The sequence below is a fragment of the Balaenoptera ricei genome, chromosome 1, assembly GCF_028023285.1.
Source record: "Balaenoptera ricei isolate mBalRic1 chromosome 1, mBalRic1.hap2, whole genome shotgun sequence".
NCBI classification, from domain to species: Eukaryota; Metazoa; Chordata; class Mammalia; order Artiodactyla; family Balaenopteridae; genus Balaenoptera; species Balaenoptera ricei.
In genome coordinates, this window is record NC_082639.1 from 184,784,217 (window position 1) to 184,806,490 (window position 22,274).

The following is a 22,274-nucleotide window of genomic DNA, read 5'->3' on the forward strand; positions in this document are numbered from 1 at the left end:
CAATATTGTAGGTATATTGAAAAAGCATGTCTAAAGAAAAGTCAGAGTAGAAATTTTAATTTTACAACAACAGATTAAATATTACCAGTATTTTTAAGGAAATAGATAATGCTTAGAGAAACTATTAATGAATATAGACATTAAAAGATCAGGAACTAATAATAACAGTCAGGAGACTTGTCCTAGCCTGACTCTGTCGCTGAATAACAAGTAAATGAACCATAGGCGAGCTTCTTAGCTTCTCTTCCATAGGTTTATTCCTTATTTAATAAAATGAGAAGAATAATGTATACTCTATTTGCTTCAAAGGATTGTTGTGAAAACCAGTTTCTTTATAAGAGTTTGTGAAAGTACTTTGAAAGTTATACCACTGTTACTGTGTAGTTTCCAAACACAGTAATATAAGTTTAGAAATAAAAGTAAGCATCATAGGGTATTTTCTTTTAAAGATGAACTTAAAGATACTGTATTTGTTTCCCCCAAATCTACTGAAAATTACTACCATTGAATTTTTCAGGTTGTCACACGAACAGAAAAAGATTCTTATATAGTTGCTTTTTCAGATGAAATGGTACCATGCCCAGTGACTACAGATATGACCTTACAACAGGTTTTAATGGCTATGAGCCAGGTAAGAAACTGTTTTATTAAGTTTATTTAACATGTATTATATAAAAATTTATTGATGTTATTCCTGATATTAATAAATTTGTGAGAACAAATTGTTTCATCACAACTTTCTCATGAACACAAAATCAGAAATATATTTACAAGCTTTGGGAAAGCCTATATATTGGGTCTAAACAAAATAACCTATAAAATAGTATTTTTAAGTATTTAATTATTTCAGACATGTCAGTACGGAAATGAGGGCATTTTCTTGTATTCTTATCCATGTTTTTTTTCCGAGTTAGATCCCAGCAGGTGGAACTGATTGCTCTCTTCCAATGATCTGGGCTCAAAACACAAATACAGCTGCCGACGTCTTCATAGTATTCACTGATAACGAGACGTTTGCTGGACATGTCCATCCTGCCGTTGCTCTGAGGGAATATCGAAAGGTAAGATAAGTTCTAATATTCTTTCTCACCCCAAATAAGATTCGATTCTCAAACATTCACTATATTTTTCAAAAAATGATACTGAAGGTAGTTCTGTACCTTTGTATAGGAATGTTACGCCAGTTCTGGACTCAGTAGTTCTGTACCTTTGTATAGGAATGTAACACCAGTTCTGGAAATAAAGAAGTACTGCCTACACATATATAATTTATTTCAACCAGTTCCAGTTCCATACATTTTAATATCCTTTGCAAACAGTATTTTCAATAATAATCAAAATTTTTTTACCTTAACTGTAAATTTTTAATGATTCAGTGCGCTCCTTGAAAAATTAAAGCATCATTTCTGAGTTTTGCTAAGGATTACATAAACCTAAAGCAAAGCTGTAATCTGTGTTTTAAGCTTTATGGGTCTTTCTGTGTTCTAATCAGTGCTCTCTAGTTGAGCTTTCTGAAATGATGGAATTGTTCTATATATGCACTATCCAGTGTGAAATCTACCAGTCATGCGGGCTGTGGAGCACTTGAATTGTGGCGAGCGTGACCGGAAGTGGAAATAGAGCTTGATGAAGAGCAGTGGTTCTCAAAGTGTGATTTCCCTACTAGCAGCCTTAGCGTCACCTGGCACCTTGTTAGAAATGAATATTCCTGGGCCCCATGGGAGACCTGCTAAATCAGGAACTCTGGGGTGGGACTGTGGGATTCTAATGTATGCTTACGTTTGAGAACAAGTGAGAGAACGGAATTCGGAGTCAAGACAGCCTGGGTCTGAGTCCTGGGCCTTTCTCGTTATACTAACTGTGGATCCAAGTGAATTATCAATATTTAACTGATACATGTCATAGTAGTATATCACTACTGTGATATGTGCCATAGTACTTAAAAGTACTACTTAGCTTTTAGGGTTGTTATAACAATTACATTAGATAAATTGCCTAAAGAGCTCATGGTGTCTGACATAGTGCACACTCAGTGATTGTTGGTTTTTCTCAAAAACTCAATTATTTTAGCCTGAAATCATAGCTGTAGAGAACAGGTTATTACATGTGACGTATATGTTACACATAGCAAAGTCATAAACCAAAAATCGATAACCCCAGGGAACTGTTTCCTTATATATATATCCTTACATACTGCCCCAGGGTTTGACTTGTTGGTAAAAATGTCATGCCCCTGAATATCCTGACTAGTTTCATAAGTACACAGTCCCTATGCCGCTCAGGAATGTGTTCTATGCCCGTAAAATGAGTAATAACTATTGAACAAAGAAGCAGGAATTTCAGGCAGGTTGTTGACACGTTTATTAACCTTCTATTCTTCTGAAGATCACATAGTCTGGCCCCAGAAGATTGACAGATTTTATGGAGGAAAAACAAATTGGCTTTGTAATGAAAAGCTGTGATAGAATTTAAAGTGTTTTAATTTTAGGTTAAAATTTGCTTTTGCTTACATACTATTTTTAAAATATTTTTGATCTTTTCCTACAGAATATGGATATTCCAGCTAAGTTGATTGTTTGTGGAATGACATCAAATGGTTTTACCATTGCAGACCCAGATGATAGAGGCATGTTGGATATGTGTGGCTTTGATACAGGAGCTCTGGACGTGATTCGAAGTTTCACATTAGATATGATTTAATCATAAGCACCAGCACAGTCTAAGAGGTCCATTGCCATCAGTGATCTCGCTAATACACCGCTACTTCCCAGCTAATCTTAATCCAATGAAAGACAGTAGGATGATGGTATAGGATGTGCATAATGGAAAGTTTACCTTACCAAAAAAAAAAAAAAAGGAAGGAACAATAAGATGAGCCCAAAGTTCTTTCTGTCTACTAAACTAGCTCTTGGGAAATAGCTTCAGAATACACTGTAGCCCCCTCTATCTAATAGAGAACTTCTTGATGAGAGACTGTAAAATAGTCAAAGAGTTTTGCTTTGATGAATAATCACATTTGTACTTAAAAGAAGAGAGAGCCAAAAGTGTAAGTAGTTCCATATCATGTAACTTATTTGAGAAATGCCTAAAGTTTTCTTAAATGTTTTCATTGGTAAAGGACAACTTTGATAATGTCCAAATATTCTGAAATGCACTGGACCATGTAACTGTGATGGAATATGAAACTCATTTGTAAACTTTTATACCAAGGGGGTTAAAAAAACAAACAAAAAAAACAAAGACATTTGATTATGAATGAGTTTTAGAAATTCCTTTAACAGTTTTCTACCGTCACATAAATACCAGCTTTCTCAGTCAGTGAAAAAGATATTTTGTTTCTGTGGTTTAATTTACACTTGTAGAATTGTTACCATTAACCAGAAACATAAGGGAAACCCCTGAGAAGAGATCTGAAGTTTGTGTCAGCTGAGGAAGTCTATTTTGGTTTGCTTTTGTTTATCGCTGTGAGTGAGGGGCACGACTTGACAGTTTCCTCTGGCTTATAACAACATAGCCACATGTAGGCACACTTTTTTTTTCATTCTCTTAAATGAAAACAGATGTTTCAAGCCTTTAACTCCCCCCATTCATAATCTGAAAGTATGACAATTAAAATCTCAAACATAGCCAGATTAGCTTTTTCCTTACTTTAAAAATATTGTTTTAATTACTTTTATCTATTTTTTTAGCCAATTGTAAATGGGTTTTAGATATTTCTAATCGTAAACATGTTAGTGGCCTCCTCTCTCGTCCATTATTCATCTGTGGCTTTGTCCATTATTCATTTGTGACAAAACATTCTTTTTTGATAGTATAGAAAAATAATAAAGCAACGTAGGTCTTTCAGGTTTGAAAGGCAGTTTTTGTGTGGCATATTATCACTAATCAGTCTGTAAGAAATTAATTTTTTCTATTTTATTTGTGTATATTAAACTTCCTATTCATTATAAAGTGCATTATTTTCTTGAGCAAGTATCCCTTCCTTGTGGGGAGGTTTAACCTGTTGAACTGCCAGTATATTTGCTCATAATTATATCATGGCTGTCTAAGATAATGTGCACATAAAACTTCAGTTTTTATGTATTGTTCTTTAAATGTATTTAAAGATTTACTGGGGATTTATAAAGCCCTTCTCAATATTATATGAAAAGTCAAACTAGTAAATGTAAATTATACTTTCACGTGCTTGGGGGTTAGAGGTTTTATGTTTTGGGGGGCAGGGAGACTTAAGTAATGTTAGAATTCGTATATTTTCTTCTGTTTCATGAGAAATTTGGGCTCTGGGAGTAACAAGACAATGTTCCTTTCAAACTTATTTGATATATTAATGCTGGCCTTGTCTGATATGTAGCTCTTCCTTCAAGGCCACTGGTGGCAATTTGTAAATATTATGATTTACCTGATTTTTTTGTCAGCAAAGCTAGTAGCACCACTACCCCCCCCACAAAAAAAATACATGGCTTCTGATATCTTTGTTTTTTATCCTCTGTCAGGCATTGGATTTGACATGTTAGCTACTTTTGATACATTAAAATATTATGTTCAGATTGAATTTAAAGTTTAAAGAACCTAACAGAATTTTGTAATAGTACTTGAATTCTGTAAGTAAACCCAAAATCTTCTTAAATTAAAAATTATAACATGATCTAACTTTTTATTCCTAATAGAAATGTTAAGTGGAATGTAGTATAAACGTTTATTTCCTTCAGTTAAACACTACTTCTATATTGTTTTTAGACAGATATGTTCAGGAACTAATATTAAATCCATCAGAGAAGTAAGATTAAATGTGACTTTTTTGAAGTCACATAGATAAGTCTATTAAATGGTAAGATTTGAGAAAGAAAAAACTAAAAGCCACCACTGAAGGTAGCTTTATTTTCAAATCATGGAGCTTTAGAGCTGGAAGAAACCTTAGAAATTTAAAAGGTAATTGTTTGAGTTAGGTTAGGGATCCATGGTCTGAGAGAGTGTGACTTTGGAGCCCTAGATCTAGTAGATCTAGAAACCTTGGTCTCTTCATTCCCATTCCAGTGTTCATTTCCCCACAAAATGGGAAGACATTGACTTACAAGAGTAGGTGATAAAATAGAATTATTCAAGACTTTTATCTTTTTAGGTATTAGGAAATAATGTATATACACGATTGCTTTAGGAGTAGAAAAACAGAACTTGTGAACATGTATACTTCTGTAGTTCATAGTAACCCTCAAGCACAATTAATGTCTTAATAACCTGTATTGCTATATAACATAGTCATATAGAATAAAAAAACTTTACCTCATTATGAATAAAATGTACTCAAGTGATAAAGAAGTTTTATTTTCTGAATTACTTCTAGCATTACTGCTGATTAGGAAAACGTTGCTTCTAAAAAACAATCCTAAGAAAAGTAAACTTTATTTCCTAGAAAATATGTAAATATTTTCAGGATATAGTTGTAATTAGTAAAACAAAAACTAATCTTATGATCCTACCCTATCCCTGTTAGTTGAAATTTCTTGGAAATTCCACTTATTAACACTTATGTATTATTTAGTTTAGTAATCATTTTAGGAAATATTGGTGAGGAAGACACTAGTGAATGGGATTTAGCGTTATACCCTTCTGGAACCTCTTTTGCTTTATCTAACTTACTGTGTGACTGTAGACAACCAATTTAACCTATGTGATTCAATTTTGCTATCTTTAAAAAGTAACATATCTGATGCTTGGATCATAGAAGAATCAATGATTTTATATCTGTATAAAACTTGAAATTGGGAAGAAGGCTTGCAAAGAAATTAGAACTTTTTTAAAAAATTAAAAACACTTTTAATAGGATATATGTTTTGAAAGATAAAATGTTTTAGGAAAACAGCTCAGTAGGCTCAATAGTTTTTTTAAACACTCCTGTTCTGAATGGGAAAATGTGGAAGAAAAATTTTAACAGTAAAGGTAATGACTAAAGAAGTCACTATTCTCTGATAAGAGAAAGAAGGAATATATTCCATTAGATAGATCAAGAAAAACTAACTCATACTCTAAATGAGAAGATGGTGTTACGAACATTTGCTTAATCTTTTAAAATAACAGGTAAATCTACAAGCGATAGAATATCAGTTAATCAGGATTTTTTTCTGCAAAACAATTGAAAATTATTTTGGAAATTTAAGATAGAATTTCTGAATAAATTTGAGGATCTGACAGTTAAGTAAGAAACATCTTCAGAAGCACAGTAAAGCTACATCTAAACAATAATTAAAGGGAAATGATTGTGATCACTTATTGGACTTATTTCAATTTGACCTAAAGATGATATACCCACAGATCTCTCGGTGAGTCCCTTACAGTTAGTAATCACAAATGAAAAATTCTAGTCTTGTATACCACAGACTTGGGTGATTCGTTAAGGCTATATACCCTCTAGAGAAATGTCAGATAGCTTCAATGTAAACGTGCACAAGGGAGAATTAGAAAAAAGATAAGTTAAACTATTTCATTAGTTGTATTTACTGTATGCATTTAATTTAGTATATATCCCAGTTACTTGCTCCGTAGTCCCTTATTTGTTGGAAGATTCCTTCTATACCTTTTTTTTTTTTTCTTTTAAAACTCCTTTCTTCTGACATTTTGGTCTTCTGTTTGTTTTTCTAGTCCTGCTCTTCCTGAGTAATAAAATAAATGACAGGAAAGTCACCTGTATTTAGGTTTGGGATACATCTTGCAGATTGCTTTTTGTTCCATATAGATTTTAAGGTCATATTGTTTTCAAATTAATAATGGGCAGTTCTCCTGGAACAATAATTGAATTGATAAATTCTCTCCCCAAATCAAGTTATACTGCATACCTTTTATATTAGATGTTTGCAGAAATTTTGTGGCCTTTGAATAGGATCAGTTATTCAGCCTTTGTTTGCAATTATAGATGTACCTAGCTCTTAGAAAAAGCACTCTTTGAAAAATAATTAAGTGAATACTCTTTCAGAAAATAGCATGTCTCAGTGCTCATATTTCCATAATTATAAAGACTACCCACAAAATCTTTGTCTACCAAATACTTCACAGAGCTTATATATACATGGCTTTTAGCATAAAAGGTCTTGTAAATGACATGTATCCACATTCAACATTTTTTTAATTGGTGAGTGTTTTTATTTGCTTTTGAAAAATTATTATGAAGTTAATTTAAAAATCATATGGTAATATTTTTCATGTAGAAAACTAATAATTTAGTCAAACTTACTGTCTGAATAGAATTATAATAAATGACACATTTTCCTAAACCCTGAAAATACCAAATTATATAGGAAATTGGTAGAAAGAAACATAAACTTAGGAGTTATGTTGCAAAATTCAGTTACTAAAATTAAGGTGATTATTTTCAATGAGAATTAATTTTGTAAATACAATGAAAAGATATAAAAGATGTTTCTGAGCCTAAGGAGATTTTCCTCTTTGCTTCTATTTAATTTAGCACCACCATGTGTCATATTAATTTTATGAACACAAGTGATAATATACTTCATTTTAAAATATATTTAAATTTCTCTGCTTTTAGAAGTTATCAGAATCTGTTCTTGAACAAAAGAAATAGTAAGTTAGCTACACTTCGCTGGCTTCACTTAATGAATACTTGGATTGCTAAGTGTAGTAAATGAGGTTAAAGTCTTGCTATATATCATTACCACATAATTGATGGAATATTATATCAATATAATCATTGTATTGAAACTTCTGTTTAAATTACTTATTTGGCTTTATTTGCAATGTAAACTGTTTAGAATCCATAGATAGCCAAATTAAACATATTATACAATTAATGAATAGTAACCAAGAAAAAGTGTTTTTGTTCACTATTATTCTAAAGATGGACTGCTTGCAATTCGGTATGGTGTGACTAGACATAACTTGTAATGCATTTGAGTTCAATTTTCTTCCTTTTATTTGCCAGCTTCTGATAATGAAGAAATTCTCCAAGAGATGAGATATATGAAATCATCTTTTTTAAAAAAATTGAATGGGGAAGAGGTGTTATAATCTAGTTCTAAACTGTCCACTTGCTTTATAAAGAGGCTTTGATTTCCATATTTGACCACTCAATAAATATTTAAATTATACAGACTAATGCCTGCATAGAATAAAATTTAAGTATGCAAGAGCCTTAAAGTGAAAAAAATGAGCCTTCTGACTGCCTTAAAATATGACTAGCTCTCCAACACAGGCATACATATTTTGCATAGGGTCTCTTCATTAAGTAATGCCTTAATAGTGTCAGCGTTTCTGAAGTATAGAACTCGAAAGGTCTTTTACAGCTTTCTCTTTTACATAAAGAATGGAAATTTAATTATTAAGTTTTAAAACCTGATTGTACATTAGCTGTTTAAGCACCCATTAACAGGATAATCTAGGGACACTGATGTGTTATACATACATGACTGTTAACATCAGTAATATTTTGTGGTAGTTTAAGGTTTTTTATTGTTTTGTATAACAAATTATCCAGGAAGCTGGACTCTGTAACTGATCTCCAAGGACCAAGTTGCATATTTAAACACTCTGAATGAAAAATATAGTTGTACAGTTCCAAAAATGATTAATTTTTTAAGGGAATTTTTCAAGACAAAAGGCAAATATTTTGTTTCAAGCCTACCAGCAAATTCATTCAAAGAAGTGAATACAGTTGTAAGACACTGCGACTATTGCAATAAAAAGTATCCAGGCCAGTGATGTTTAATTACATTCACATTTTTACATTCACTTTGCCTTTCAAAGCAGGAATATTTTATAAAAATGAGAGAAAACTTTAAATTGTCAAGCTGGTGCTTAAAAGTATATAAAGTTCAATTTGTAACAAGTTCCATTTCAAAGGAAAAGGACACTGAAAGGAGGGGCAGGAGGTTTCCTAGGTCTGTTGTTGATCAACTCACTGATACTTTGTTGAGTCTTCCAAGTTTTCACTGTAAATAACATACCTAGCAATGTAATTTTGCTGTTTTCTGATCGAAAATGGATGAAATACTAATGTATGAAATTTATTTCATGATAAAACAGTTTTCACCGATACTGTGAAATCTGGACTCTCCTTTCTAGCCCTGCAAAACCCCATACTGGATAAATCATTTTAGACATGGAGTGCAGGTGGGCACAATGTGAACTGTTTCTGGTCACTTGTATTATTGTAAAGATTGATAGATGTACCAAATAAACTCTATGCACATCAAGTAATTGTCTTTCCATTTCTTTAAAGAAGAATTTTAAGGTTATTATATGCCTTATAAAATGTAAGGCTCTTAGCAATCTTATAATATTTAAATAAGATGAAATTAAGGTTTGACCATTAATATTGGTCTTAAAATGCCTCTACTTGTATATAACTATTATTTAATTATTTAAAATATGTGGTTGGGGATTCTTTTCCAATGGATATTATAGGATCAAAACGACTGGATTTAATAAAAGTGCATATTCTTAAAGAGTTTAAAACAGGATTCTTTTGTGAAAATAAAATTCAAAGTTGCCTTTGGGAGTGGGAGAGGGATAAATTAGGAGTTTGGGATTAACATATACACACTACTATATATAAAATAGATAACCAACAAGGACCTACTACTGTATAGCATAGGGAACTATACTCAATACTTTGTAATAACCTATAAGGGAAAAGGATCTGAAAAAGAATGGATATATATATCTGTTAACTGAATCACTTTGCTGTATACCTGAAACTAATCCAACATTGTAAATCAACTATACTTCAATAAAAAATTTTAAAAATAAGAAAATAAAAGTTGCCTTTGGGAAAAGTTAACACCAAAAGTCAACTATGCAAATAAAAATATTTTAAGTGCCAATTTGCAGAAATTTCTTTGAATTCCCATAAAACTTTCATATTAAAAGTTCTAAGATCTGAGCTGTAGGTTATGAAGAAGAGTGAGAACAAGTTACATATGAATATACCCACCAAAATTTTGAATGTTTGATCGATTTTACAGTTCTCCATTTAAAGATGACAGTGAACAGTTGTATGGAGAAAGAAAGATCACAAACTACAGTGGACCCTTGAACAGCGGTCGGCTGAATCTGGGCATGCAGAACCTTGGATGCAGAGGGCTGACTATAAATTATACTTGGATTTTCAAGGTGGGGTTTGGAGCCCCTAACCCCTGTGTTGTTCTAGGGGTCAACTGTATACATTTCCTCATAGATGAAGAAAACTAAACTTAAAAAAACTTTATTTTAAACCTTATCAAGAAAACTTGCCTTTAAAAAATATGTTCAAATGGTATTTTTTAAAATATTAGTAAATAAAATCCAGATATATTTAACAAATGACCCCTTTTTTTCTCAACAGCTTTTCAGCTTCCCAATTAAATCTTTTGGCAATTTATGTGTAAGTTGATTAGTGATAAAGTGAGAAAACAAATGGCCCATTTTTAAAATATTAAACAGTATGTCTTTCAGATCTTAACATTAAAAATAGAGGACCCAAAAAAAAAAAAAAACGGTATCATTACTTTTTCTTAAACTGGTCCTGATTTTCTTTCTAACCTATGGTTTTGGAAAGAAAACAGAGCTGCTGAAACCCCTCATACCTAGTTTTGCCTTAGATTTATATTATACTTTTTTTATATATATATACTTTTATCTAGCTGTAATTTATGGTGTCATGGACTGAATGTGTCTCCCCAAAATTTATGCTGAAACCCTCATCCCCAGCACCAATTATATGAGTTTTTCCACTGAGAATCTGTTACAGTCCCCTATCGAAATCTCTTCCTGTTAATCCTCGGCTTCGTAACTAGCCCCTGCACAACTAGTTAAATCCTCGGTCAGCCAGGATTGGCATGTCATGGGGGCAGCTGCTCAGACCCACAAGACTGTCCCCTCCAGCCCTCACTTCAGATGCCAATCTCAAGTCCAGGTTGTCACCTGTGCTTCTCCCAACCAGATATAGACGGGATTCCACCAACCCTCCCCCTCCCTTCCTTGGGTTTGATTAGTTTGCTAGAGCAGCTCACAGAACTCAGAACATTTTACTTTCTGGATTTCCAGTTTACGATAAAAGCCTCTAACTCAGGAACAGCCAGTTGTAGGAGAAGTATAGAGCAAAGTATGGGGAAAGGGGAGAGCTTCCGTGTCCTCTCTGGGCACTTCGTTCTCCCCCAATCTCCACGTTTTCACCAACCAGGGAGCTTCACAAATCCTGTCCTTTTGGGTTTTTACAGAGGCTTCATTACACAGGCAGGATTGATTAGCCATTGATGATTGAACACAACCTCCAGCCCTTCTCCCCTCCCCAGAGGTCGGAGGTGGGGCTGATATTTCCAACCTTCTAATCACAAGCTTCCCCAGGCAACCAGCCTCCATCCTCAGGGGCTTTCCAAAAAACACCTCATTAACATAACCAAAGACAATTTAATAGCTCTTCTCACAGGAAATTCCATGGGTTTCAGCTGTGTGCTAGGAATGGCATGAAGACCAAATATATGTTTAATATAAATCACAATATCACACGAGGTAATAGATTTCCTCTACTCTCTAACAAAGAGTTTACAACATAGCAAGCATGCAAGAATTTTGCATCATGACATAATGCAAAATAAAGGGCTAAAGGAATGACTCCACTGTTCCATTCCCGTTATAACATGAGAATGAAATAGTCCAAATTCTTGCTTTATCAAGGTCTAACGACAGCTTAATAGACCATGTAGGAAGCATCATTGAGGGCAAATGGCAAAAAAAGCCACCAGCTGTCTTCTGCGGGACTATCCCAGATTCTCTGATCCATCTTGACCAGAAAGCAGATGCTCACCACTTCTCTTAAAGTCCATCTTCCTCCCACCTCTGAGGAAGACTTTTCCCAGCATCTGGTAATCTGCCCCATGTGACTCTGTGGGATCAGCTAGAATTCCCAGTCACAGAAGCGAAGAATATCTACATCAGAAATTACTTTAGGGACATTCAGTTTAATCTCCCATCCAATAACTGGATCCCCTATGGAACATTTTCAACAGCTTCCAACACCTCCTGGAAAGCAGAACTCTCCACCTCACACTATAACTCAAGTATATTTCTGAACTGTTTCAGCAGTTCATCCTCATACAACGCTGAAATCTTCCTCCTCTTAATTTCTGCCCAGAGGTGCCGTTTTATTCTCTAGAACTACTAAATCATCAGATGAATAATGTGGTTTTTCTAAAATGAATTTCATTCCATCCTACAAATTTAATATACTTCTTTTACTCTAGAAGCACAAAGTGTGAAGGCTTGTCACAATACAGTACAAGGATATCCCTACCGAGTTCACAACTGCATCAGTGAGAGCCTTACATTTTGCAGAGAAGGCACCCATCAGCGCTCACCACTGAAAGCTAGAAAAGAAAAGGCATTAACTCCTTCTGAATACAATACAGAATAAAGAGTCCCAAATGCTTACTTTCTAGCTCTTGGTTGTAAAATTCATCTATAAATTCCGAATAAAACACATTCTTTCCTTATCTTTAGATACAACTCTACTCCTTCAGTTTTAAATATCATCCATTTTACTCAAGAATTGGCAAATAAGAAGCGGTTTCCAGCGTGATTTATTGTTCACTATTTTTACAACTTTTTCATGAAGATAATTCATATATTTAAAATACCCTCGAATATTTAAAAGGCATTATCAGGCATTATCACTTTAAATGTATAGTGACATTTTATTAGCAAAGTTATGAGCACCTACATCACTAAAATTCTTTCCTCTTACTTTTTTTTAGATAACACTGGTGAACTAGTGGAAGCAATTTCCCTTCTTTGTGAAGCCTGTGAGTGTCAGTTGCACCGCCAATAAAAGTTCCATTGACAAATATTCTTGGCACCTGTTGGATAAACAAAAGATTAGATGGCACCTTGGTGTCAGAAGTATAAGGCCATTCACATAATGCTAATACATATTCCACTGTGAGTACTTTTATGGGCCAGACATACACGAAGCTCTCTGACTAATTACCTATTTAAACTTTACAACCCTTCAGGTAGGTATTATTTTTAGCCTTATTTTGGAGGAAGAGGAGGCACAGGAACTTGCCCAAGATCACAGTGATAGTAAATGACACAGCTGGGATTTAAATCCAGGACAATCTAACTCTCAGCCCCCTCCTCCTCATCGCTATGGCATATAAAAGGCAAAATAGGATTTTCCCTGGTGGCGCAGTGGTTGAGAATCTGCCTGCCAATGCAGGGGACACGGGTTCGAGTCCTGGTCTGGGAAGATCCCACATGCTGCGGAGCAAGTAGGCCCGTGAGCCACAATTACTGAGCCTGTGCATCTGGAGCCTGTGCTCTGCAACAAGAGAGGCCGCAATAGTGAGAGGCCCGCGCACTGTGATGAAGAGTGGCCCCCACTTGCCGCAACTAGAGAAAGCCCTCGCACAGAAACGAAGACCCTAACACAGCCATAAACAAAATAAAATAAATAAATTTTAAAAAATAAAAAAATAAAAAAAATTTTTAAAAGGCAAAATAAAGAAATCTCTAATTATTAATAATGTTTAAGTGGTTCTTTCTTACCATTGTTTACTAAAGAGGAAGAGTACACTATCAACTCCTTCCAGGCACATATAAACAAGAAGGAAAATGGCAATATTATCTATTTTTCTTTTGTTTGTTTGTTTGTTTGTTTTGGGTTGCCGGGGCGTTTGGGGTTTTTTTTTGGCCGTGCCACGCAGCATGCAGGATCTTAGTTCCCCTGACCAGGGATCAAACCTGTGCCCCCTGCGGTGGAAGCATGGAGTCCTAACCACTGGACCGCCAGGGTGTTTTTCTGATAATGCATATTATGGGAAAATCCACAGATTGCAAGAATCTAAAAACATGGAGCCCGAAAACACTCCTATTAGCACAGAACATGAAGACCAACCCTTGGTCTTCACCATTCAAGGGAGGAAGGAAGGATGCTTTCATCTTGAAAAAGCCCCAGGAGGACCTCAAAGATTGGTAGACCAGCACTCACGACAACACCATCATCACCCCTCCCATCTCACACACACACACACACACACACACACACACACACACACACACACGGCAAAAATAAAAATAAAGCAAATGAACTCTGCTGTTTCCTAGTCTATGAGTCTGGTTTCCAGATCTGCCATTTCTGTATCAATTAAGATTCTCAGAGTATGTCTGGCTCACTTTTCCCAACATGAGGGCACAGGCCCGAGGTGACCCAGCTCAGTCCCCACTTCGGGGCAAAGCACCACAGTGGATGTACTCACAGTCCTTTCACCGGTCATTTTGTGAAGAGCGTCTTGAAACTGGCTTCCGTGTTCAAGCATGTCCAATTCCACCACTTTATAGTTTACATTCATGTCGTGGAAAAGTTTTTTTGCCATCGTACAGTAAGAACAAGAAGTTTTGGAGAAAATCACCACGCAATTATTAGAAATGGTTTCCTGTAGGAAAACAAACCAGAACAAAAAAATCATTTGAATTCTAGACATTATCTTTCAGAAAGGAATCATGATACAGTAGAAAGGGTATGGAATTTGGAGTCTCACAATTCAGGGCTCAAACTCAGTCGCCATCAATCTGTTTTCTCATCCGTAGATTGAGGACAAAGAAACATTATTAGGAAAAAAAGGATGTGACAGGTGGAAAGTGTTGGCAAAGAGTAATAACACCACTAATCACAGCCAATTCATATACAGCAGACACTTCTGTGTGCCAACACAATTCTCAACACTTTACCTTTACTAGCTCACTTAAACCTCACTACAATCTTGAGATAGGTGCTATCATCATCTCCACTTTACAGATGAGGAAACTGACCACTTTACATATGAGGAAACTGACCACTTTACAGATGAGGAAACTGAGGTACAGAGGAGGGGAAATGACTTACCCCTGGTCCTCAGCCGATAAGTGGGCGAGCTGGGATTTGAACCCAGGCAAGTCTGATGCCACAGCCCAGGTAGTTAATCTCTGCTATACTGCTTCTTAAATATTCAGAAGGTGTTCAGGAGAAGGTGTTCAGGAGTTAACTCCTTACCTTCCTTAACTTTTTTTTCTTAATTTATTATTATTTTTTTTTTTTTTTTTTTTTTTTTTTTTTTAGTTTATTTATCTATTTAATTTTGGCTGTGTTGGGTCTTCGTTTCTGTGCGAGAGCTTTCTCTAGTTGGGGCAAGCGGGGGCCACTCTTCATCGCGGTGCGCGGGCCTCTCATTGTCGCAGCCTCTCGTTGCGGAGCACAAGCTCCAGACGCGCAGGCTCAGTAGTTGTGGCTCACGGGCCTAGTTGCTCCGCGGCATGTGGGATCTTCCCAGACCAGGGCTTGAACCCGTGTCCCCTGCATTAGCAGGCAGATTCTCAACCACTGCGCCACCAGGGAAGCCCTTAATTTATTATTACTATTTTTTTTTTTTTTACCATCTTAACCATTCTTTGCCTTTTTTTTTTTTTTTTGGCTGCACCGTGCAACTTGCAGGATCTTATATCCCCCACCAGGGATCGAACCCGTGCCCTCTGCAGTGGAAGCGTGGAGTCCTAACCTAACCCCTGGACCGCCAGGGAATTCCCTTCTTTGCTATTTTTAAAACTGGAATATAACTGATTTACACTATTATATTAGTCTCATGTAATGTAGAGCATGGTGATTCGATATTTTTATACTTTACAAAATGATCACCATTTCCTAAACGTTCAGTGGTGAGAAATGATGTATGGTTTCTCTTTAAAATGTAAGGCTTTCACTGATCCAGATGTAAACAACAGCTTCCCCTACCCCTCAACTTCCACTCCTTCTTGTGTATCTTTATAGTAAAAAAAAACAAAACAAAAAAAGTCATTACTGTTTTGATAAGGTCTTCCCACAGTGTTGTTCCTGGAAATGCTACTTCCAGAAAGACTGATTCAACGGGTTTGAGGCAGAGGTCAGAAGCTATTTTTGAAAAACCTTTCCAGATGATTCTAATGATATCAGCCAGGTTTGGAAGCTACTCTCCAGGCTTTTATCACAAAGACCCTGAGACTCTATGCATCTGCGTTACCTGTGAAATTTGTTGAGCTTTGTGTTCCTAAACATATCAATGCCCAGGTACTTCAAGAGTTTCTGAATGGGCATGTCTGGCACCTAGGCATCTACCTAGGCTATCCTAATGTGGGTTATAAGCAGCACCTTCAAGAAGACCAAAAATCAGAAAGTGGAGCACCCAGGCAAAGTGTTTCAGAAGTTTTATCTGCCCTTGGGTGTCAGAAGGGTTCTAGGTCAGTGTCTAGGTGGCTGCAGATTGGTCTATTTTTATGCTTTCTCTCCTGCTCACTCATAATATTTACTACAGAAGTCTATCTCAGGGAGAGCCAGACACACCAGAGATGTACTACTGAATCCATTTTACAGATGAGAAAACTGAGGTTGGGAAGTCCACAATACTGGATGGGATTCCACCCAACCTGTCCCAACACCAAAGCCAGTGCTCCTTCCTCACTGTGCTGCCTCGGGTTAGAGACACATGGACCATAATTCAGAGAGAGAGGAGCACCCTGGCGGCTGAGACGTAGTACAAACACTGATGGAGAGATTCCAAAGTGAGCCGAAACTCAAGGTGACAGTGTCCAAGTTTCTTGAACCTTCCTTCTCACCTTTTCTCAACCTCGTCCTTGCTAAACAGTTCATGGTTTTGTATTCTTTTTTTTTGGACCGAGTCACGCGGTATGCAGGATCTTAGTTCCACGACCAGGGATCGAACCCATGCCCCCCACAGTGGAAGTGCAGAGTCTTAACCACTGGACCGCCAGGGAAGTCCCCCACGCCCACCATGGTTTTGTATTCTTATTGTAAAAGAGGCAATCCCTCACTATAGGTCTCCAACATTACTGTTATATTCAGTGGCTGCGGGTGGATACTTCTGTAGCCAAATAAATTAAAGGCAAACATGTTTGTGTGAAGTGGTGTTTGGTGGCGAGGAGCAGACAAATGAATATGTCCTGGAGGCTACAAGGGAAGAAAAACATACACACAAGAGGAATTTTCTGAGGCAGACTTAACTGGGCTTCGCAGTGCAAGCAAGAGAAAGACAAGAGAACACAGCAGTGCACAGTATCCTTGAGAGGATCGGTCATAGAGTAACTACTGCAAACTAGGTTCTGTATTAGGGAAGCAGCTTCCCAGACCAGAACCAAACACTACCCCTGGGTAAGGGCAGCCTGACTGGTATCAACAGTAGACCTGAGTTGGGTGAGATGGTAAGAGCAGCCAACGTCATAGACCCAGCTTAGGGAAGCGAACGCTCCATTAAGAATAAATCTCATAGGGAGGGGCTTCCCCGGTGGCGCAGTGGTTGAGAGTCTGCCTGCCAACGCAGGGGACACGGGTTCGAGCCCTGGTCTGGGAAGATCCCACATGCCGCGGAGCGACTGAGCACGTGAGCCACAGCTGCTGAGCCTGCGCGTCTGGAGCCTGTGCTCCGCAACAAGAGAGGCCGATAGTGAGAGGCCCGCGCACCGCGATGAGGAGTGGCCCCCGCCTACCGCAACTGGAGAGAGCCCTCACGCAGAAGCGAGGACCCAGCGCAGCCAAAGATAAATAAATAAATGAAAGAAAAAATTAAAAAAAAAAAAAATCTCATAGGGAATTCCCTGGCAGTGGTTAGGACTCCGCACTTCCACTGCAGGGGGCACAGGTTCGATCCCTGGTCGGGGAACTAAGATCCCACAAGCAATGCAGCATGGTCAAAAAAAACAAAAGAAAGAATAAATCTCATAAATTCTGACTAACAAAATGATCTAGAACTTCTTTGTCACATGCATGATTTTGATAGCAGATTTTAAAATATATAATAACTTAGTAATTCATTTGCTGGACTATGTCAGGTTTGGATACAGAATAAGCATATTAAAAGTGTAAGACAATTCTTTTTCCACCAAGGAAAGTTTTTTCCTACATGTCCCACATCACTCACTTGGATCTGATTCATGGGAGTAGTTGCTGTGTTCCCCAAAGGTGACGATGTGCTGGTCCCCATCCTAAAAGGAATTTTAAAAGGCAGTGCAGTTTATTAAACATAAAGATAACATATCAGATGAGATCCATTTGAAGAAAACCCGATATGCTAATATATATCCAAACTTATGAAAGAGAAAAAAGTTTTACTTATTATCAGTACAAAATATCAGTTTACAAAGTATTTGTTTACTAATATCAAAAGGGCCTGTGTGCTTCTCTAACTAGCCTCCAGAACAGAAAAAGGAGGTGCAGGGATGGAATAACACAGAAATCTATTTGTCTTATCAACTAAGAAAACACGTCCTTTTCATCTCAATTCCAGCATTTAATTATCATCCCTAAACCATCTACTATTTGCATCTACTCTGGAAGCAGGAATTCCAGTAGAACTTTCATAAGACAACGCTTTCTTGGGTACTAAGAGAGGAGGTGGGAGGTGCATTCTGAGACATCAGTCTCTTCTCTGCCGAAGAAAAGAGAAAGCTTCTGGAAGGCACTTTTCTCCAATTCTAGTCGAGAAAGCAGCAAGTGTTCAATAAACGTTTCATTGATGAAGTAGCCACTAGCCATGCCACATTTATGGAGCACCTACTATGTGCTAAACAGGCGAAATGCCCCAGGGATACGTATCACTGGAAAAACACAAAGAGCCTCAAGGACCTGTCAAACAGTTACACTATGTGATTGGCACCTTCCGGAGGGGTTCTCTAGTTTAGCATAGAAGGTTAATCAAGAGTTCCTGGAGTCTTGCAAAACTGATAGGAGTTACCAGATCAAGGAATTAGGAAGAAACTCCCAGACAGACAGATGGATGCAGAGATGGGCGAGCGGACAGGACAGCCCCGACCAGCCGCGCAGGAGTGAGGTGGGCAGAGCATCCGTCTGGGCAGTGGGTCTCGCACCGCAGGCCTGGGAGCCGCGGGTATTCACCGTCCTCGCTCGAGCCAAGGACGACTTCAGCATGAGTAGGCAACCGTCCTATCCTCAAAGACTTGGCGATTTGGTAGAAAGCGCCACTTTCACTTCCTGCCGCAGGGTTGCCAGATTTAGCAAATAACAATGAAGATCGCTCGGTTAAATTGGAATTTCAGGTAAACAGCGAATAACTGTTTAGCCTACGTATGTCCCGTGCAATATTTGGTATATACTTAAACCAAACCATTATTCGATGTTTATTTGAAATACCAATTTATTAGAGCATCTTGTATTTTACCTAGCAACCGAGGGGGTGGGGGGATCCAAGCGAACAAGACTCAGGTATTTGCAACCTGAAAGTCACGTGATCCTTAAGTCGACCTGAGCGCTTAGGGAATATTCCCTTCCCGCCCTTCCTGGGCCCCCAGCCCTCCGAGGGGCCTCGGCACCTGCATCGACTCAGGGCCCACCCGGCACCCGGGAAGAGCCGCCCCGCCCACCGCTAGGTCCAGACCCCCGCGAGGCCTCTGCGCCACGCCCGGCCAGTGGTGGTCGCGGCGCCCCTTACCCAGAGGCCGAAACGCCCGCTGCCCCCTCGAGCCGGTCCGCCGACCTGCTCCCGCTCCGGACAAGCCGCGTCCCCACCAGTGCTGCGCGGCGCCGGTACATGGCCGTGGCGCTGGGCCACCGCGAGTAGACGCGCCGGCGACCGCGACCCGTGAGAGCCCGGCCCCGCCCCGCCCGCCGGCCCCGCCCCGCCGGGCTGCCCGGCGCCGCCATCCGCCGGCCCTGCCCCTCTAACCGGCCCCGCCTCCTCCCGCCGGTTCCACCCTCGTTCGACGGCCCCGCCCCCTCCCCGCCCTCGCAGAACCCTCCTCCGCCAACCGGCCCGGCCCCCGCTAGCCAGCCCCGCCCCCACCGGCCGGCCACGCCCCTCCGGGCTGCCCACGCCGGCGCCGGTCTCTCTGTGCGGCCCGCGAGTTCTCCCTGTCCCGGCAGCCGAAAAGCTGGGTCCCGCGAGTCCCCGCCCACTTGGGAACAGCTGTCGGAGTCCTAGCCGAGGCCTCACCTGCATGTCTCAAGGGTTCATCCAAGCCCCGCACCTGTTCCTTTTAGGGTTAGGGACGCTCTTGAAGGCTCACAGGCACGTGGAGGCAGTTCCTGGGGATTGTGGCCAACATTCTGACAAAACGGAGAAGAAAAATAATGAGTGTCCGACACGGAATCAAAGTGCCTGGGATGTTTACATAGGAAGGCAGCGTCAGCGCAACTTCCTATCGGACAGGTTTTTGTGTTGGTGAAATCAGAGCCTAAAGATGTCATCTCAAAATTAGGCCGTTGATCGAGAACTCATATAAATCATGGGAATATTGGATTTTAGAAAAAAAGCCATGCAATGTAGAATGTTCATTCCAAAGAAAACAAAGATTGTGTTTTCAAAATAAAATTAGAAAATAAAACTTAAAATAGCCCAGGAGTTTTCCCTATGGCTTTGAGTGCTGCTAATGACAGGATTGTGTCACTCAGTCACGGTAATAGTAGCCCTTTGTGCGTGGCTGTATAAGAAGAGGCGGGTCGGCCTTTATTTACTGACGACGTTGAAATCTATTTGTTAAGGTCAAAGGTCAAATGGTATGTTTAAAATTCTAAACAATTATTAGAAAAATTCAGACCTTTTTTGATCCTTCATGCTCAATTAGCTAAATTTAAGATTTAGTTCTGAGAGTTCTTTCCCTACTTTCAAGTGGGCCATGTTTCATTACTTCATAAAAGGATGAAAATTGGTTGCAAAAACAAATACCCCAAAAGGTGTAAAGTCATTCTCCATAAATCCAAAATCAAATTTAAAAATGAAGATATGTTGTTATCTACAATGTTGTGAGGTTTTGTGTTTTTGTTTTTTTTTAATCAAAAGACAGCTTTTTAGGAAATTTACTGTATTTTTTTTTTGTTTTGTTGTAGAATTTTACCTTATTGTCTCCACTTGTGTATTGTGAGGTGAAACAATCACGTCACAATTTAATTTTAATATAGTATAGATGGCCTATGTTAAGCACAGAATTCACTGGACAGATTTTTAAAAAGGGGTTCCCAAATGAGAGTACTTCAGACAAAAAGTGTTATGCCTGAATTAAGCATGATATATTCATCATCTTCAACTGCTTTGTACTTCTTTGGGTAGCTACAGAAGTGATGATTTTTGGTCATAATTGTGATGTCTGCAATGATACATGAAGATGTGGGCTGTTCATTTATGTGTGAACATAATGGGGGATGGCCAGTATAGGTAGATCAAGAATATATTGGTAAATACAGCCTTAGGAGTTCTACAATTTTTTTTCAAGATTCGACATGGTATCAATTAAAAGAATTGACACATCCTTGAATGTTCTTTCAAACTCGTTTTTTATTCTTTAAATTGTCAGTTAAAGCTCACACAGTGTGTTTGACATCAAGAGCAGGGTTTTCCGCTTCCTAGCGTTGCAAGTCGCTCAGATCAGTAAACGATGAGATCTTCTACTTGAAAGGCCCTTCAGGAGGTCCTCTAGAGTGGGTCCAACCTGTGGACCTTAGACATCCAGGAACCTTGGAAAATGCTTCCTCCAAAGAAACTTTAAAAAAAGCGTGATTGTGAGCCCTGGAGGGTCAGCTATTGTATTCGTTGTCTTAGGGCTGTTGTAGCAAATTCCCACAGACTTAAAGGACAGAAATCTATTCTCTCACAGTTCTGGAGGCTAAAAGTCCAAAATCTGGCAACACTGTGTTCCTTCTAGAGGCAACTATAAAGGGGAATTCATGTCCTTCCTCTTCCACTTTCTGGTGCTCCAGGTGTTCCTTGGCTGTGGCCACATCACTTCAGTCTCTGGCTCCTTCTTCACGTCTCCTTCTCTGATAAGGACACTTGTGATTAGGTTTAGGGCCCAGCTGAAAAATCCAGGATGATTTCATCTCTAGGTCCTTCACGAAATTACATCTGCAGGTTCAGTTTTCCAAATAAGGTAACATTCACAGGTTGCAGGGATTTGACCTCCATATTTTGGGGGGAAGGACCGTTTTTCAACCTACCACACCTAACACAGCCTAGAGAAAGCCTGATATTTCACTGAAGTCTTGTGTATTTTGTTAAAATCCTGTGAATTTTGCATTATAGTCATTTTCTGGATTTGTTTTCCTGTATTACTTCATCCTTTATTCGGTCAGCCTCTGTTCTGGACACACGATACAGACAAGGTTCCTGCCCCATAGGAGATAACACTCAACCTTTTCAACAAATTTTTGAACGCTGTAAAGTTGTAAACGGTGTATAGTTCATGGTTCACAGAGATGTGTCATATTTTTACTTTGACATCACTGTTAAGTACTCCCATTTGAAAAGGTAAAAACAAAC

At 38.4% G+C, this 22,274-nt stretch overlaps 2 protein-coding genes across 12 annotated transcripts in view; one reads left to right on the top strand and one right to left on the bottom strand.

The window, feature by feature from the left end:
* Positions 1-9,203, top strand: part of RO60 (Ro60, Y RNA binding protein) — a 28,648-nt gene extending 19,445 nt beyond the window's left edge. For all 9 annotated transcript variants that reach the window (XM_059942691.1, XM_059942672.1, XM_059942713.1 and 6 more), the window contains 3 exons: positions 518-631; positions 915-1,061; positions 2,548-9,203. In XM_059942691.1, coding sequence (XP_059798674.1) covers positions 518-631; positions 915-1,061; positions 2,548-2,700 — 414 coding nt within the window. In that variant the 3' untranslated portion in view covers positions 2,701-9,203. The remainder of the gene's footprint in view (positions 1-517; positions 632-914; positions 1,062-2,547) is intronic.
* Positions 35-19,613, bottom strand: GLRX2 (glutaredoxin 2). 3 transcript variants are annotated; one of them, XM_059942776.1, is made up of 5 exons: positions 19,455-19,613; positions 17,928-17,991; positions 14,244-14,420; positions 12,731-12,842; positions 35-1,043 (listed from the first exon to the last, which is right to left on the bottom strand). In XM_059942776.1, exons 1-5 carry the CDS (start codon positions 19,553-19,555, stop codon positions 997-999), a joined length of 501 nt encoding a protein of 166 aa, XP_059798759.1. In that variant the 5' UTR covers positions 19,556-19,613; the 3' UTR covers positions 35-996. The 3 variants fall into 3 exon arrangements, with proteins under 3 accessions (XP_059798759.1, XP_059798773.1, XP_059798765.1); XM_059942790.1 differs by lacking the exon at positions 35-1,043 and adding an exon at positions 12,300-12,353; XM_059942782.1 differs by lacking the exon at positions 35-1,043 and having other exon boundaries at positions 12,556-12,842.
* Between the last annotated feature and the right edge of the window lie 2,661 nt (positions 19,614-22,274).